General features: G+C 43.9%; 1 protein-coding gene across 1 annotated transcript in view; it reads right to left on the reverse strand.

Moving 5' to 3' along the window:
* The window catches only part of LOC123764210 (cell adhesion molecule Dscam2), a 343,666-nt gene that overhangs the window by 43,695 nt on the left and 280,601 nt on the right, over positions 1–19,370 (reverse strand). The window contains exons 11-14 of the mRNA XM_069316113.1: positions 13,880–14,164; positions 7,349–7,471; positions 5,629–5,847; positions 1,780–1,921 (exon numbers count right to left, since the gene is read on the reverse strand). Coding sequence (XP_069172214.1) covers positions 1,780–1,921; positions 5,629–5,847; positions 7,349–7,471; positions 13,880–14,164 — 769 coding nt within the window. The remainder of the gene's footprint in view (positions 1–1,779; positions 1,922–5,628; positions 5,848–7,348; positions 7,472–13,879; positions 14,165–19,370) is intronic.

The following is a 19,370-nucleotide window of genomic DNA, read 5'->3' on the forward strand; positions in this document are numbered from 1 at the left end:
TTATTACTATCTACACTACCGAAAATACTATTACCTCAAATACGAAAGTATTTGAGGTAATACTATTACCTCAAATACTAATACTCTACTACTATTACCACCGAGCTAACAATTTCCCTTTCATCAACATTATATCACCACCACCACCACCACCACCACCACCACCACCACCACCACCACCAAACACCAACACGACCACACTACCAACCACCAACAACACCACACCACCATCACCACCACCGCACCACCACCGCACCAGCACCACCACACCACCACCACCACACCACCACCATCGCACCAGCACCACCACACCACCACCACCACCACCACACCACACCACCAACCACCAACCACACCACCCTACCATCACCACCACCACACCAACACCACCGCACCACCACCACCACACCACACCACCACCACACCACCACCACACCATACCACCACACCACAACCGCACCAGCACCACCAAACACCACACCACCACCACACCACCACCACACCACACCACCACACCACCACCACCATCACACCACCACCACCACCATCACCACCACCACACCACCACCACCACACCACCAAACACCAACAACATCACCACACCACCACCATCACACCACCACCACCACCATCACCACCACCACACCACCACCACCACCATCACCACACCAACAACACCACACCACCACCACACCACCACCACCACACCACACCACCAACCACACCACCACCACCACACCAACACCACACCACCACCACACCACCACCACACCACCACCACACCACACCACCAACCACACCACCACCACCACCACACCAACACCACACCACACCACACCACCACACCACCACCACACCAACAACACCAACCTTTGCTACGTTGGTAGCCATTACCGTCAATACCCATTTTTAGCTTTAACCCCCATTTTTGTGCCCGAGCTAACGAAGGCTTTCAGAGACCGAGCGAGAACACGACAAAAATAATAACAAATTTATCACCGAGTTCCACCCCTTTTCACGGTGTTCTCGTGCTCTGTTCTCCTGGATGTTGTGTTCACCTGGAAGCTTTGTTCTCCTGGAAGCCTTGTTCTCCTGGATGTTGTGTTCACCTGGAAGCCTTGTTCTCCTGGAAGCCTTGTTCTCCTGGAAGCCTTGTTCTCCTGGAAACCCCTGTTCTTGTTCTGAGCGGTGTTCTAAAAGGAAGCCGTGTTCTCTACGCTTGACGTTGTTCTCACAACAGAGCGGAACCCAAATGGAAGAACATTACGAGCGTTTAATGCGCCGAAACAGCCTCGTTGCCTCGCTTAATTGAGCGCCATATAATTGCAATTCGCGAATTACTGCAATGTTTTTATTTTATTGTGCAGGGGCGATTATGCTCGCCCTGTGTCGGGGAGCATAGTACACCCCATAGGTATCCCCTGAGAGAGCATAATCCCTCCACATAACCCCCCAAAGAGCATAATCTCAACATATAACCCCTTAGAGAGCATAATCCCTCCATCCCATAACCCCTCAGAGAGCATAATTCCTCCATCCCATAACTCCTCAGAGAACATAATCCCATCACATAACCCCCGTCAATGAGCATAATCCCACCACATAACCCCTCAGAGAGCATAATCCCAACATATAACCCCTTAGAGAGCATAATCCCTCCATGACATAACCCCTCAGAGAGCATAATCCGTCCACCACATAACCCCTCAGTGAGCATACTCCCTCCATCCCATAACCCCTCAGAGAGCATAACCCCTCAGAAGGTCACTCACGACCCACCTGTAGTCGTTGGTGTCGAGGGGTTTTCCGTCCTTGGCCACTGTGAGGGAGATAGGCGAGTCACCCCTCGCCTCACACTGCAGTTTCACGCTCTCTCCTCGCCGGACCTCAACCGACCCGTCTCCCGACACCGTAGGGGGCGCTGCCGGCGACAAAAAAGCATCAAACACATAATTTAGATTTAGATTTAATTACAAAACAAATAAGCTACAGATTTAATTGTATTACTAAGGAACTCTGGCTGTTTCAATTATTATATACTATTATTAAATAATATTATTATATTATATAATTTTTATAAATATAAAATTATATACAAGTAGTATAATTATTGTATTTATTACGATTTGTGACTAATTACAAAAAATTGCTACAGCTCTGGCTGTATTTAAATAACAAACTGGTAAGTAATGTTGTTATATTGCGAATCGTAACTACAGATAATAACTACAGTTCTGACTGTATTTAACAGGTGGACACAGATATAATATCTTGTTTTTGTTTTTAATTATGAAACAGATACTGAATAAGTGAAAATACTGAGGCACTACAAAGGGATCGAACTGGCGTTCCTGGCCACCCAACGGTGTTGTGATTTCCTTTTGCAAATGCTGAATAATGTACAGCACAAAATTATAAGATAAAAGATGCAGTATACATCAGATTATAGAAGAACTTCTACAGTATCCATCAGATTATAGAATAACCTCTACATTATACATCATATTATAGAAGAACAGATATAGTATACATCATATCATAAGAACACAGCTACAAAAGAACTCACATATGAAAACGCACTGTTCAGAAACGTTGTTCGTAATAACATTTGTTCATCATCACTTTCTGCGGTCTCTGTTACCTAATGCCCCTGTTCACCTAGCGGTAAATATGTACTCGGGAATCAGGCAACTGTTGTGGGTGGGAGGGGGAAGGGTTGGCCTTTTGGGGAGGGGTCAGTAATTCGACTTTAGGGGGGGGGGACCTCGATAAGGCTTTCTCGATAAGGCTGGATTAATGTTGGATTAATTCCAACAACTGGAATTAATAACTGTTAACATATGCACTAAGTCAGATCCTGCTAAAAAGTGTCAAACACCTTCCTCAACAAGTGTCAAACATAGTGTTTATAGAGCGACCGGGTGAAGAAATTAACATTGTGACTGTTAATGCTCTTATGCTCCCAGTGTACGGGTTCGAATCCCCCCCCATCAAGGCTTCAACTGGTTTAAGTTCCTGTTCCAAGCACTCTCCAGCCGGGAAACGAAGTCTAGGGGGATATAACTTTGGCAAAAAAGTTAGCGTTATGGAAAGGTTTGATCACCAATCCATTGTGCAATCACCAATCCCTCATCCAATCACAAATATCGTCTGTGACAATTTTGCGTAAGCGATTGGCAAAATCTATGCGAGGAGATGATTGTATGTATGATGATTGAGGGAGCCGAGCGGACAGCACGCTGGACTTGTGATCCTGTAGTCCCGGGTTCGATCCCAGGCGCCGGCGAGAAACAATGGGCATAATTTCTTTCACCTTATGCCCCTGTTACCTAGCAGTAAAATAGGTACCTGGGAGTTAGTCAGTTGTCACGGGCTGCTTCCTGGGGGTGGAGGCCTGGTCGAGGACCGGGCCGCGGGGCCACTAAAGCCCCGAAATCATCTCAAGATAACCACACAAGTCGACTTTACTCACACACGCACACACACACACACACACACGCACACACACACACACACACACACACACACACACACACACACACACACACACACACACACACACACACACACACACACACACACACATTTCCCTCTATATCCCTCCCCCCTCCCCCCTGCCCACTCCAGGGCTCCCCCCCCTCAAGCCACCCATCTCACCAACCCAGTAATTTGTGGCTTGTCAAGTTTTTCTCCGCGGCTTTGGACTTTCGAGACAAGTGATGGAGGACAAACTTATGTCCCATAAGCTCCTTTGGGCAACTTATCGCGTCAACTTGGAAGGGGAAACTTGGAGAGAGAACTTAGCGAACTGAAGCTATTAACGGTTTCCTCGACCTTACAGCTGTCAGCGTCACTCTCACCTTACAGCTGTCAGCGTCACTCCCACCTTACAGCTGCTAGCGTCACTCCCACCTTACAGCTGTCAGCGTCACTCTCACCTTACAGCTGTCAGCGTCACTCCCACCTTACAGCTGTCAGCGTCACTCCCACCTTACAGCTGTCAGCGTCACTCTCACCTTACAGCTGTCAGCGTCACTCCCACCTTACAGCTGTCAGCGTCACTCCCACCTTACAGCTGTCAGCGTCACTCCCACCTTACAGCTGTAAGCTGTTAGGTTTTTCTATTTTTTTTCTTATGAAATGATAAAGTTATTCATTTAATTATGTATAAGTTCATTTTTTGTAATTTTAGTTAAAACTAACGAAGACATTTGACCGAACCTAACCTACCCTACCCTACCTAACCTACCTAACCTTCTTCTTCTTCTTGATAGTAGGTGCAGTTTGCATGAAGGGTTTGTCCTCCCGATGACTGCTTACCTAACCTACCCTGCCTAACCTACCCTACCTAACCTACCCTATCTTACCTAACCTACCCTACCCGACCTAACCTACCCTGCCTAACCTACCCTACCTAACCTACCCTACCTTACTTAACCTACCCTACCCTACCTAACCTACCCTACCTAACCTACCTAACCTATCTTACCTAACCTACCCTAACCTAACCTAACCTAGCCTATCTTAACCCAACCTAAACTAATATAACTAAGTCAATAATTTATGTTCTTAATATATTATAATAATAATAATTCAAATAAACCAATTGGAAACAATTTTTTCAACATAAAGAAAATCACTCGACCTATTAAGCAAATCGGGCCTTGCATAGTAGGCCGAAAAGTGCGTTCTGGCTACTAAGTATATATATATATATATATATATATATATATATATATATATATATATATATATGTTTTTAATGAAATGTAATAGGGATTTGTATAGGAAATTATTTAATAAACTAAAGGAATGTTTCGAAAAAATTTCAACCATATTTTCGTGTTCATTACAAACTGCTTTCAAGAGAAAAAAAACGTCTAAGACACACTTCCCCATTAGTAAATTTACCTGGCGCTCATTAAAGAGACGTGGGAGCAGGTGGGAGCAGGTGGGAGCAGGTGGGAGCTAGATGCGTCTGGGAGAAATATTTTTACATCAAAGACTTTTATGCTGGGTACCGTGGGAGGAGAGGTTAGGAAGCGACCATCTTAGCCTTGAGTTTTGTTATATATATATATATATATATATATATATATATATATATATATATATATATATATATCCAGCCCGCTGGAGTAACTTTGTCTGTACAGGATGGGATGCTTAGTATCGACATATAGTATAAGTCTATACGTGTCTTATAGGTATAAGATGCGTATCTTATTAGACATAAAGATACGCAACTATTGCAGGAATTACTTATAAAAGTCTCCTATAGTTACTATATATCACTTAAGATCCTCGTAGATTATCTAGTGTTGTTGGAACCGTGAACTTGGTATCGTGCACCGTGTACCTGAGGTACTATGGTATCCCTCACCGTGTACTTGGTTTACCCTTATACTACTTTCGGCGCCGTGGAGAGTGGGGGACCTGCTGCATGGGTAACAGCTTCTCCTCCATATCAACCTGGCTTTGCGCCCTGGAGAGGCCACTCCAGACCGACAACCAGAGCGCAACTCCATAGTCTTCTGAGACTGATGGATGCCTACTACTACTACTACTACTACTACTACTACTACTACTACTACTACTACTACTACTACTACTACTACCACTACTTACCGTGCACTTGGAGGTTGATAATAGCAGAGAGGCCGGCCCCCACTCCGTTGGAAGCCTCGCACAGGTAGCTGCCCTCGGCCTCTTCTGTCGCTGCCCCCACCAGGAGGGTCCCGTTGCTCCACGTGCGGCTGATGGGCACGCCTACGCCCATGCCAACACCCATGCCAACGCTCATGCCAACGCCCATGTCAACACCGCTGTACCCACTTTTGCCAGGACCTGAGAAAGAAAACGGGGATATCACACTCTGGGATAATAATAGTAAACTAAGGGATAACTATGTATTTTTAAGAGTCATGAGGTCATGGCTTTAGGCAGCAAATACCCATTTTTAAACAATCCATAAAAGCGAAAATGAAACAAAAATTTGTTCAAAATTAATATCAATTATGTAAGAAACTAAACATATTTTTTTGTAACAAAACTCAATTCGTTTCGGACACAATTCAATCAGATGCATAAAAGTGTGTTAATTAGTTGGTGACCTAAGTGGCGGTGTCCTGTGTACAAGTGCCCTAGACGAACTATTTTTTTAAAACTTATTTTGAGTTTCTCTTCTAAAAATCGAAATGTAATTATTGCCAAATGGAAATTAAAATTGTGTGAGTGCTACTTATCGAAACTATGGTTTAGATCGTCACGAAATATAGTTAGAGAAGATCATATACACTGGGAAATGACAATAGTCTGATATATATATCTTTGCAAAAATCATTGGTCGCCGCAGATGCGAGCCTTAAGATTGGACCAAGATAGGTATGTATCTGGGAGCACCAATGACGCTGGTTCGATTCCCCGTCTTGCTCCAATGGGTTTCGTAAAGATTATATATATATGTGTGTTGAGCTTTAGCTACTACGCCCCGCATTTCGAGCAATTATTAAGTCAAAATTCAATGACCATATCAACCCGTTTACCCGAAATCATCTCAAGATAACCTCAAGATAACCCATCATATACGTGATACAAAACTCGGCATCGAGTTAGCCTCGATTAATTGCTCAGCTAAGCCATTCTATTCATTTACAACTCATTCACTGGAAAAGTTCTCTCTGATATTTGCGTTTTCATCTGTATCTCCCCCCCTCCTCCCCCGACGTTCTGCTGTTCCTTTGAACATTTTTTATTGTTTACCTGCTCAGTTCTCCTTAGAATCTTGTCTGTTGTTAAGTGGTCCCTGTTTCATCTTTCCTCCAATGTGATGAGTCCAGTTCTCTCGAGTCTTTCTGTGTAGTTTAGTCAACTCAATTAACGAGTCGTGTTACGCATCTTAAGACCTTTTCAAGATTTGTTTTGCGAGTGTTCAAGTGAGGGGGGGCGGGGGGGTTCCTTGCTGGGGTAGCATGCATTAGAGAAAGTTCCAAGTAGGATGAACCTTGTACTCTGAAGGTTTCTTTGCCAGAGCTACTGTAGTATGAAGGGGCTGCCTTCGTTATTCTCATGACGTATATCTCTGTTATTAGAGTTGACGTCTACTACCAAGTGTTTAAACTTTCCTGGTGCAAAGAAAATATACATTTTTCGACACTCTTGTACTGTGTATGTGTGTGGGAGTGTACTTGTGAACGTCCTTCCTCATAAGTTCCTTCGCCACAAGGATGAACTAAAACCCTACAATTGTATATTCATTTACAATACCCTTATGTGTTTACACCTATCCCCCACTGACCACCAACCTCCCACACGTAATGTGGGATTCTAGAACACCTTGAGAACCTACCTGCGCGGGTGCGCCTCCAGGTGACGGTGGGGTCTGGGAAGCCAGTGGCATGACAGGTGAGCACTGCATCCTCTCCTCGTATTACACTGACGTCATGGGGCTCAACCACCCAACGAGGCGGCACTGTACCAAAGGAGAGTGCCAGGGTTAGTCAGGCTGTCGTCAGTACTCAGAACTCAACCGCAGGGGAGAGATGAGAGAGATATCTCAAACAGAGAGAGAGAGAGACAGAGTTAAAATCTTTCATAGATAACCAATATATATATATATACACACACACAGATATCATAACCAAGCATGATGCACAGCCAGGATGTAGAGAAGAAATTCACAAGGATGACTGTGTGGTGAGAATGTGAGAATAGTGAAGAAGAATGTGAGAATAGTGAAGAAGAATGTGAGAATAGTGATGGTGCGGGCGCTCTAGTGCACAATAAATTGGGGGAATGTGGGTGAAAAACCTTATTCTACATGTGAACCGAAATATGTATAATAAAAGTTGTCCTTTATGGTGGAAAAATAATAATATATCTTTTTCTAGAGAAACGATTTTGTCTGGGATAAAAAAAATCAGTATAGATTCGGCCGCGTTCAGCCTAAGCTTCATTATATCTTGTTGACTCATTTTTCGTATTGCTCTTTCATATTCACATTTTCATTAGTTATTCTTTCTTCCCTTCTATTTGTTAACACCACAACACTGCCCTTTTCTTGATCGAAATGAATTCTCAACACCCCTTTCAATCCCCCCCCCATACCCTAGTTCATCTACACCCATCTACCCCAAGTAGCCTTGTCCTTACTACATGGGGTAGTAAGGACAAGGCTATTATCCACATAATAGCCTTGTCTATTATCCATTATGTGTCGTTTATCCACATTTACGTAAACAACAACAACAGCAAATACAACAACAAAAGCAAAAAATAACAAAACGATAGTTTAATGTTATAAAGAAAAAAAGCTGTTTCAAAAAGAGTAACATTTTCTTAATTTGGTGCTGATATATATACATTGATATATACATTGTATACATTGCTTGCTCCCATATATCCTTTACCCTACGGTTCTGCCTAGCTTCTTCTAGCTGTTACACTACAATCTTACCCATTCTCTTGCAGCTCTTACATTTCTTTGAGTCTTTCCCACTCCCAGTCTTTACCCCTACTGTCTTCTCCACTGTCTTCAAGTCTTTCCCTGCTGATTTGCCCATCTTTTAACAGCTTACTAACTCCCTTTCCTCCAACTTAGACGGATGCGAGGCTTGTCGTCTTCAGAGGCGCCTCAAGGAGTGGATGACTGTCGGTAATAAGATCCAAGAGTCATTCCGCCAGTGTAATCCAGCAAGCAGTTCACGGGAGATTTGATTAATCTCTCAGATGACTGTGGGGGTTCACGGTGGCAGTGAGAACAGTGCCAGTCCACGGAGATAATGAGCACCGTGTGTTGTGTTGGACTTGGTGATAAGAATGTATATAATCTTGTTTTATAATGAATGGTTGGACTTTGATTTGTTAAGAAGAACTGCTTAGATTGAGTTTCTGTTATTTTCTCAAGACACTTAGGCGTTCTGAGACGTTAATGGAGAAACTAGGAAATTGTTTAGCCTAAATATTCTTCGAAGTGAAGCACAATTGTTATCATTTGTATATTCTGATATTAGGAAGGAGAGGGTGAAAAATCGTATATTATTAATTAAATGTGGTGGAAATATTCGTTGAACAAAGTTGATGGAACAAATATTCGTAGAACAAAGTTGATGGAACAAATATTCGTAGAACAAAGTTGATGGAACAAATATTCGTAGAACAAAGTTGATGGAACAAATATTCGTAGAACAAAGTTGATGGAACAAATATTCGTAGAACAAAGTTGATGGAACAAATATTCGTAGAACAAAGTTGATGGAACAAATATTCGTAGAACAAAGTTGATGGAACAAATATTCGTAGAACAAAGTTGATGGAACAAATATTCGTAGAACAAATTTCGAAAAACTTTGTACAAGTTTCGACTTCAACTAATGCCGGACAAACATTTAAAATCAGACAAAATCCTCAATGAAAAAGCGAACCAGTAGTCTTGTGCATTTAATGTGCATATTGTAATCTTTGAAGATTTCTTGACTGGCCTCAACACACAACACAATAGGGGGGTATTAAACGCATATATACCCAAGTCACCCACCTAACCTAACTAATCTACGCGTGGAAAACGTTGATTTTTGTGAGTTGATTATGTACGTTTGGGACGACAGCGTACAAAGTGAGACGAATTAGTTGAGGATGCAGAAGAAAAGTGAGGGAAATAGGCAAAAATTGACTGTATGTTAAGACTTGCATTAGACCCCTCGTTTTTTCAGGGTCTATAACAGCTGAATTCTTTGTTAGTCTTTCATTTACGATGTGGGCCGTTTATCCATTTTAATCCTTAATTAGTATAATCCCCTAATCACCAACACTGTTACTAGTCGCTTGAGGAAATATGGTGGGAAAAGTGGTGTGCGATTTTGGTGTTATGGTTTTACTGTGGAGAGACATCTGTTCACTTGAACACTGAACACACACACACACCACCCTGAACATGTGCTCGCTAGAACATCATCTTGAACACTTACCCCTCACCGCATCTTCCTTCCTGAACATCTCACTAACTGAACACGTTCTCCCGAACACCACACCCTCCCCTGAAGACTTTTCGAACTGTGAACGCCTAGTTTGGTGAACACCCACCACCCGGAACACCCACCACCCGGAACACCCACCACCCGGAACACCCACCACCCGGAACACCCACCACCCGGAACACCCACTACCCGGAACCCCCACCACCCGGAACCCCCACCACCCGGAACACCCACCACCCGGAACACCCACCACCCGGAACACCCACCACCCGGAACACCCACCACCCGGAACCCCCACCACCCGGAACCCCCACCACCCGGAACACCCACTACCCGGAACACCCACCACCCGGAACACCCACCACCCGGAACACCCACCACCCGGAACACCCACCACCCGGAACACCCACCACCCGGAACACCCACCACCCGGAACACCCACTACCCGGAACACCCACCACCCGGAACACCCACCACCCGGAACACCCACCACCCGGAACACCCACCACCCGGAACACCCACCACCCGGAACACCCACCACCCGGAACACCCACCACCCGGAACACCCACCACCCGGAACACCCACCACCCGGAACACCCACCACCCGGAACCCCCACCACCCGGAACCCCCACTACCCGGAACCCCCACTACCCGGAACAACTTTCCCCTGGGTGATAAGGGTATTCAACGAGGAATTCAACTACCAAGTCACTTGTGATAATTTCGAAAGGCAATACCATTTTGGATTGCGGGAAAACTCCCGAGGCGAAAACGGTTTCCTTTGATGATAATTGAATAGAGAAATTCTCCCCTCGTTTCTACTTTCGAAATACGCCGAAACTCGCTCTTTTGGCATAGCAATTGTTATTCCTTTAGATTTGCTATGTTGAAAGAAGGGGACAAAAATAGTGGTGAAAAGGGACAATTCTTTCCCCTCTTTTCTGTCTTTGTGCTGACTGTCATTGATTTTTTTTTGTACTTTTTTTTTGTGGCAGGGGTCATCGGCGCCCAATTAGTGGTGTGTGTGTTCCATCTTCTCAGGAACCTTCAGGAACCCTCAGGAACCTTCAGGAACCCTCAGGAACCTTCAGGGTTCACACCTGACATTGCTTCTTGACTTTGTCTCATTTCTTGAGCCATACATGTTCCATTGCTTGATTTTATTCTTTGTTTTGCTTGGACGAAGATCATTAAATCTTTACACTGATTTGTGGTCAGTTGAAGAAGAGACAATAATAATTAGAAAATAATAATAAATATCTAGTTATTACTGACAATAGTTGTAGCAATAATAATAATAATTATTATTATTATTAATGAAAAAATGACATTCTCATTTCGGTTTAAGCTATTTTTTCCAATTGCATATATTTATCTACTTTTTAAATTATAATAAGTAATTTTATTTTTAATTTACCCTGGCCAACTAATTGGCTTATAAGTTTTCTAATTAATCAAAAACAAGCAACTTTTCTCCAGTTACTGTTATTTTGTGGGTTGTTATATTATAAAAAATACATATAATAATTTTATTATAAAAATAATTAGTCTTGAATGTGACTAATCTCTGAATTTAGACTCTGAATTTAGACTGATTTCTGTTACCTACAGTTGTGTATCAACTGTACGGAGGTTCCTGTTTGAACCTCAAATTCGAATGTCAGTGAGAACCTCAATTACATAAGAACCTCAATTTTTCCTACTAGCAGTTGGAAAAACTTCATCTGTCAAGGTTATATACAATTTGGAACCTCAAATTCAGAGGGGGTGCCAATAAGGCTTTCAACTGCAGAGGATGGCAGTGGGCAACTGCAAAGAGGAAGCCGTTTTGAGGTTTAGCTCCAGTGGTTGTCTTCCGATCAGAACCTCAACTGGTTTTTGTAAATATTACAAGATAGTCCAAATGTCTCTCGCGCGCTCTCTCTCTATATATATAGGGAGAAGTAAATTTTTTTTGTCAAAGTGTAACTTTATTCAGAAAATATGCCCTGCGGTGGTTGCCATTACTTATAAAACACTTATGAATGGGAATCTCTTACTCATGGTGGACCCCCTTACTCATGGTGGACCCCCTAACTCATGGTGGATCCCCTTACTCATCGTACACTCATTATCGCATTTACTATTCGCAGGAAAATGCGTTCATTCACGTGATTCATATTCTGCATCTTTTCCTCGTTCGCTATGACTTAAAAAAATCAGTATGTATGCAAAGCATATTTCTAAAATAATGTTACATATTATTAAAAAATAATACCCCCCTCCCCTATATATGTAGCTTTTGCATCACCCTGTATGCACATCTAACAGTGTGGGTTTAATCTCTATATCGAACATGAGCAGTTTATAGGAAAGTGAATTGAGAGATTTAATTAACTTGTGGAATGTAGAGTGTAGGGAGCCGGTCGGCCGAGTGGACAGCACACTGGACTTGTGATCCTGTGGTCCTGGGTTCGATCCCAGGCGCCGGCGAGAAACAATGGGTAGAGTTTCTTTCACCCTATGCCTCTGTTACCTGGCAGGAAAAATACGTACCTGGGTGTTAGTCAGCTGTCACGGGCTGCTTCCTGGGGGTGGAGGCCTGGTCGAGGACCGGGCCGCGGGGACACTAAAGCCCCGAAATCATCTCAAGATAACCTCAAGATAGGTGAGTATGATCTGCTCCACCATAACAGATTATGAAAGATACTGGATATTGTTATGTTGGTGCACCGGCCGCTGTTAATATTGTTATTAATACGGCAAAAGATAAGTATAAATTATTTTAATAGACTACTCAATAGCTGTGTTGATAGAGCTTCGGCGTCATACGTGTGGGGACCACGGTTCGTGCCTTCTAGAGGCCAGGTGAATAGAATCAATTATTTCATTTTATTTTATTGTCAATCTATTTCTAACAGAAGATGGAGGTGGAATGCGGAATAACGATAGGTAACCAAAACTAAAAAAAATACAGATTTTAGAAAACTAAATACTTTTTTTTTAAGATATGACCGGCATTTAAATTAAAAAAATATTTTTTTGCAAAATGTTGAGTTGTGTATATACTCGGTGGATGGCTTGTGAAGTAAGTAGTGTGGAGGAAGCAGCCAGGCATGAGCACACACTACAAAACACGACCAAAGTCTAGCATGTGCAGGTGAATGATACTGTGCAGCTGAAAGAGATCAAAAGAGTGCTGGGTTATTACGTCGTGCAGGAGAGGGGACATCACCGCCCCTAACACCACCACACACAAGCACTTGCTGAGCAGCACATGTCCTGAAGCTCGAGCCTTTAAGAGGCACTTAGGCACCCTGGTGATGGACTCAGCGTGCTGACTAAGAGTTGTGCTTGGCGTGAGTGCCTGTGAGAGGGGTGGGGGGGTTGTGGGGTGAGAAGAGGGGGGGGGGAGAAGAGTGCCAATGGTGTGTGTGCGCATAAACGGTGCCTCGCTAGAGCGCGGTACTTCGTCCCTGTAATTAGAGAATAAACATGTTAATGGTTGGTGCTGGGGGGGTGGTGAGCGTGCGGTGCGGTGCTGTGCGGTGCTGTGCTGTAGTGCTGCGATGCGCCACCTGGCCGCATGTACGTTACCGCGCACGAGGAGCTGGGCGGTGTAGCGGACCTCGCGCGCCTCGTTACGCGCCACGCACGTGTAGTTGCCGGCGTGGTGGGGCCGCACGTGCGTCATCACCAGGCTGGAGGAGAAAGAGTCGTGCTGGCTGAGCTGGAGGTCGGCGGTGGGCGTGAGGACGTGGCCCTCCCGCAGCCACAGCAGCGTCATGGGCGGGTCCCCCATCTGCACGTCGCACGTCACCGTCGTCCTCATCCCAGACACCAGCGACCCAAAGTCAAAGGGCTTGATGGAAGGCGGCACTGGAAAAGAAGAGGCAGTTAGCGCGGCGGCCGAGCGGTAGTTACCGTGGACGCTGAGGGCGGCCGAGTGAGAGGCCGAGGCCGCCGGCGTGCTGGCTTGGCAGGTGTAGTTGCCGGTGTGATGGGGCCCCAGTCGCTCGATGACGAGTGCCAGCACGAACTGGCCCAGGGGCCTGACGATGACCCCGGCGGTGGCGGTGGCCGGGGCGCCGTTGTGGAGCCAGGTGAGGGTGACGGGCGGGTCACCGCTCTCCACCACGCACTGGACCGCCACCCGCGACCCCGCCCACAGCGACTCCGGCATGGTGAAGGGCGCCAGCTGGGGCGGCTCTGAAACACACACAAGTCACCAGGGCCAGGAGGGGGCCGCCCCTGAAGTATTATCCTAACTAAATATTAAAACTTATTCCCTTCGCTCTGAAAATTTCCCTATAATAATGCGGAAAATAATATTTTCTTATTTTCCTAGGACAAGATAGGAACCGAACAGGGTAGGTCTTGTTGATACAAGACCTACCTTGTTCGGGTTTATATCCAAGTTAAGCTATATATATATATATATATATATATATATATATATATATATATATATATATATATATATATATATATATATATATATATATATATAGCTTAACTAAGCGATCCGCGGCAACTCTAGGTGGGCACTTGTCAAAGGCCAGTCACAATGCAAAGTTTGGTGAGACTAGCAATAAGCGTCTGACTCCCAACTTTAAACAGACATTCTGTGATATATATATATGCATGCACTAGAAGAGATGCCTGGGAGTGCCAGGAATAGTCTGTCTCTTCCCCCACCCTCCTATTCCACCCATCTTGACCGCCACTCCCCCCAGAACCTCCATCTCCCCTCCCCCCTGATCCGTCTGGCCTCCAACTTTGAGGAGCTGCCCCAGGATCTATTCATCTTTCCCAGTATTTCTCCACTTCACCACATTTTCCCCTTCACCCCACTAGTCTCCACCCCTATGGTCCCCTCCATTTCGTCCCTCCTGTCTTTCCCCTTCTCCCCTCAGAAAATTTATTATTATGCACTCAAACAACTCTATGAGTCTCTCAGAAAATTCTTCATTAGGGAACACTGATCAACTCTATATAATCATCAAATATTTTACAATTGACTCCAAGAAAATCGCAAGGGAGGGGAGAGGGGGGGGGGAGAGTGTCTATAAATGCAAATAGTTCTTAAAGTGTTGAACTTAGACCAATCTCCCCCCCCACAACATACTTATATCCGTCCAATACCCTGACCATTTTTTCTTACAAAGTTGTGTGTCTAGCCGCAAGCGTCTGACTTGCACCCTTCGAAAGACACTAAGCTGTTGTTGTTATTAAAGATTCGCTACCTGGAACAAGAAGTTCCAAGTAGCACGAGCTATGATGAGCCCATAGATCGACACTGAGCTATTCTCTCATATAAAAATTTATATATACATACTATATATATGTGGTACACCCGTATGTGCCAGGGTCTGTCTGTTTCTCTCTCTCTCTCCCTCCCTCCCTCCCTTCCGTCCTCTTTTCCTTTGGCCCTCCTGTTATCTAACGTTGAATCTCTGTTATCGACGTTGTTATTAACATTAACCAATAAATTGATATCACATAAAATACGTGGCTTTAAATTCTTGTTGAGCTTTGCAGCAATGTATCAAGGGAGACTCAAGGCCCACCAGCCATTACATTCATCAATGTACAGGTGGATGGATGTATGTATCAGTATGCATTTATTCATTCATGTATGTATGCATTTATGTATGCTAGATGGAATATATGCATTTAATCAAAGTCGAAAAGTAATTGCCATTTAGGGACAAACCAAAAATACTGACTAGAGACTAGGCATTTTAATATATATATATATATATATATATATATATATATATATATATATATATATATATATATATATATATATATATATATATATATATATATATATATATACCTGGATATACACCTCTTTCACGGTAAAAGTTTGCTGCCGTTTTCTTTTGTGTATATAAGCGAAAGTATAAGTATATCCATTTTTCCAGCATACAATGTAAGTATATTTACCACGCCTGGGAACGTGTTATATTCCGTCTTTAGTGTTTATGGAAATTGGATGCTTCTCTGTGCTTGGTGCAACATCCCGTTCTTTCCACACTTATGTTTAGGTCAATTTATTCTTTTGCTCTTTCTATATCTGTATTTCCCCCCCCCCCCCTTCCCCCGTGCTTTTGCTAAGGTAATCCTTCGCTATCATTTCTTCCTCTCTTCCACTTCCCCCTTCCATGCGTTCCTTACTCTCTGTTTTCCCCGCTTTTTTATTATGCTGTGTACAGCTAAAGAGAAACACCGACATTGAAGAAATCACGTGAGACAAATGCATCTCAAGTCTTTCTTAAGCAGTTATACGTAAGATGTATTCTTCTTCTTCATTCCTCTATGAGGGCTTATCACGGTTTTATTAGTGCTTGTTCGTTTTTGCGATATTTAACCATTTCTTCCTGTAATTTTAAGTAATTATTTGTATAGCTTTCATGTTGGTCGTATCCCTTCTTTTCTGCTCGGAATATCTTGGAATATTTATCTTGTGTGTGTGTGTGTGTGTGTGTGTGTACTCACCTAATTGTGCTTGCGGGGGTTGAGTGTGTGTGTGTGTGTGTGTGTGTGTGTGTGTGTGTGTGTGTGTGTGTGTGTGTGTGTGGTTCCTATCGTGTTCTAATTATCTTCGAAGTGAGATGATCAATTTCATCTGCTTTTCCAATAATTGATTCCACTTTGTCACTTCCACTTTGCCTTTCTGTGTCGTACGTCTCTTTCTCTATCTCTGTCTCTCTATCTCTGTCTCTGTCTCTGTCTCTCTCTCTCTCTCTCTCTCTCTCTCTCTCTCTCTCTCTCTCTCTCTCTCTCTCTCTCTCTCTCTCTCTCTCTCTCTCTCTCTCTCTCTCTCTCTCTCTCTCTGTCTCTCTCTTTTCTCTCTCTCTCCCCTTTCCCTTCATCTGAACTCTCTCCCAGTTTCGTCGTTTTAATCTGCTGAGGCGTCTGAGTATCAAACTTAACTGAGGGCGGATTGGGTCTCTGAAATACACACACACACACACACACACACACACACACACACACACACACACACACACACACACACACACACACACACACACACACACACACACACCAACGCCTGTCTTTATTAAAACTGCCAAATTAATTTTCCGTTACGTCCTCTTTAACGACCAAGGACTGCTTTAAAAAACACCAAAACAGAGACACTCGGGACACACAAACAAGCCCAATTCCTACGCTTCGACATTGGGGAAATCAACGAGACATCAACTCTAAATGTTTACAGGTCTCATTACCATCCATAAAAACTTTCTCTCAGATTGTCGGAGATCGCGAAATTTACCGAGTTAATACTAGGGGGGGGGGGTAAGATCTGACTGGCTTGGAGATAAGTGGTGGGGATAGGTTCGTAGGGGAATATTTTGCTTCGAAGGAAATTTCTTGCGAGGAGAGTTCTGGGGGTTTGCGGGGGTGAGGAACTTTGGGGGTTTGGGATAAGAGAGGAAGGGTTGGAAATTCTGGTGGCTGGGAGGGGAGGTGGTGGGTGTGTGAAATACATTGTGATTGGGGCCATGTGTGTGTGTGTGTGTGTGTGTGTGTGTGTGTGTGTGTGTGTGTGTGTGTGTGTGTGTGTGTTTACTAGTTGTGTTTTACGGGGGTTGAGCTTTTTGCTCTTTCGGCCCGCCTCTCAACTGTCAATCAACTGTTTACTAACTACTTTTTTTTTTTTTTTATCCCACACCACACACACACCCCAGGAAGCAGCCCGTGACAGCTGACTAACTCCCAGGTACCTATTTACTGCTAGGTAACAGGGGCACTTAGGGTGAAAGAAACTTTGCCCATTTGTTTCTGCCTCGTGCGGGAATCGAACCCGCGCCACAGAATTACGAGTCCTGCGCGCTATCCACCAGGCTACGAGGCCCCCGAGATCGTGTGTGTGTGTGTGTGTGTGTACATATGAAACGCTCGTCTTTGTGTATATACTTCCATGGGAGTTCACTCACGTGAGCATCCATTTATATATATATATATATATATATATATATATATATATATATATATATATATATATATATATATATATATATATGTATATATATATATAAGCAGGCTACTTTAATGGCCTGAATGTCTATGCAAGGAATAATGGAATAGGACCTCGGTTCTATTTTGTTGGTTTTCGGAACCTGAGGTAATGACTAATTGGAGAAATCAGGCTAACAATATCCCAGCAAGTTTGCCACTTGGGAAATGCTGTAATTCCCTCATCCACCCATCCCTTATAACCCAGATCAGGCTGTCGTAAACCCAAATGCTGTATATTGGAAGCAGGAGAGAGAGGAAGCATTCATCACGCCTCGACAAAAGGAGACGGGCCATAAATTGTTAGTGCGAATAATATATGTAAATCTTAATCTGTTTGTGTGTGAAGACACGACTGGAAGAGAGGAAGGATTGGGGAGGAGTCTTCTGAGATTTGTTATTGGTCTTTAAGGTCGTGCGTTAAGTAATTGAAAGAGTGACAAAAATAAATCGCATTTACCGTTTACGTTTCTAGGATGAATTGCATTGAAGTGAATCCTGGAGACTGGGTTTATCTAGTAGCTTCAGGTTGTAAGGTTTACAGGAAAATAAGGAAGAACAAGTGGCATTTCAACACGTTCATGGTATTATATGTGAGTGTCAGAGATCGATCAGGGTCGGCCCTAGTGCCTCTCTTTAAGAAATATCTGTATTTATAGCAGTACCATGCAATTTTCATAAAGTATGAAATCAGGAATGTGTTTTCCGTAGAGTTATATAACAGTTTTTCCAGGGCTTTGTACTTTTTTTGTGGGGCGGGAGGGAAAGAAAGGGAGTAAAGAGGATGGAGAGGCACATGTTAGGGGAAAGTTTAGAAATGGGAAATTCAGTGCGAGTTGTGATAGCAGGCTGACTGTCCGCCTTGCTGACACGATGTGTGCGTTGGTAGCTAAGCTGGCTCTCTCTTGTCAGTGAGCTGTGAGTGTGTGAGAGGTTCTTCACATGTATTTCAGCATATATGGACATTTATAGATGAATACTGAGTAGCATTCACCTATGCACACTCCGATGCTTTCAGACTTGTTTTCATGTTCGGTTTAGGGCTCTATATGTTGTTGTTATTCATTTACATACATTTTTGTATGTATTTATTTATTGGGGGAGGGATTTCTGATCAGTATTTCATCTGGGAATTATGTACTGTGGGCCTGGGTTTTCAATGAGTAGATCGAGGCTCCTGGGCCACCAGCTGTGGGAGTGGGGCGTCTCATCTTGGGCCACCAGCTGTGGGAGTGGGGCGTCTCATCTTGGGCCACCAGCTGTGGGAGTGGGGCGTCTCATCTTGGGCCACCAGCTGTGGGAGCGGGGCGTCTCATCTTGGGCCACCAGCTGTGGGAGTGGGGCGTCTCATCTTGGGCCACCAGCTGTGGGAGTGGGGCGT

The sequence above is a fragment of the Procambarus clarkii genome, chromosome 82 (assembly GCF_040958095.1).
Source record: "Procambarus clarkii isolate CNS0578487 chromosome 82, FALCON_Pclarkii_2.0, whole genome shotgun sequence".
Lineage (NCBI taxonomy): Eukaryota > Metazoa > Arthropoda > Malacostraca > Decapoda > Cambaridae > Procambarus > Procambarus clarkii.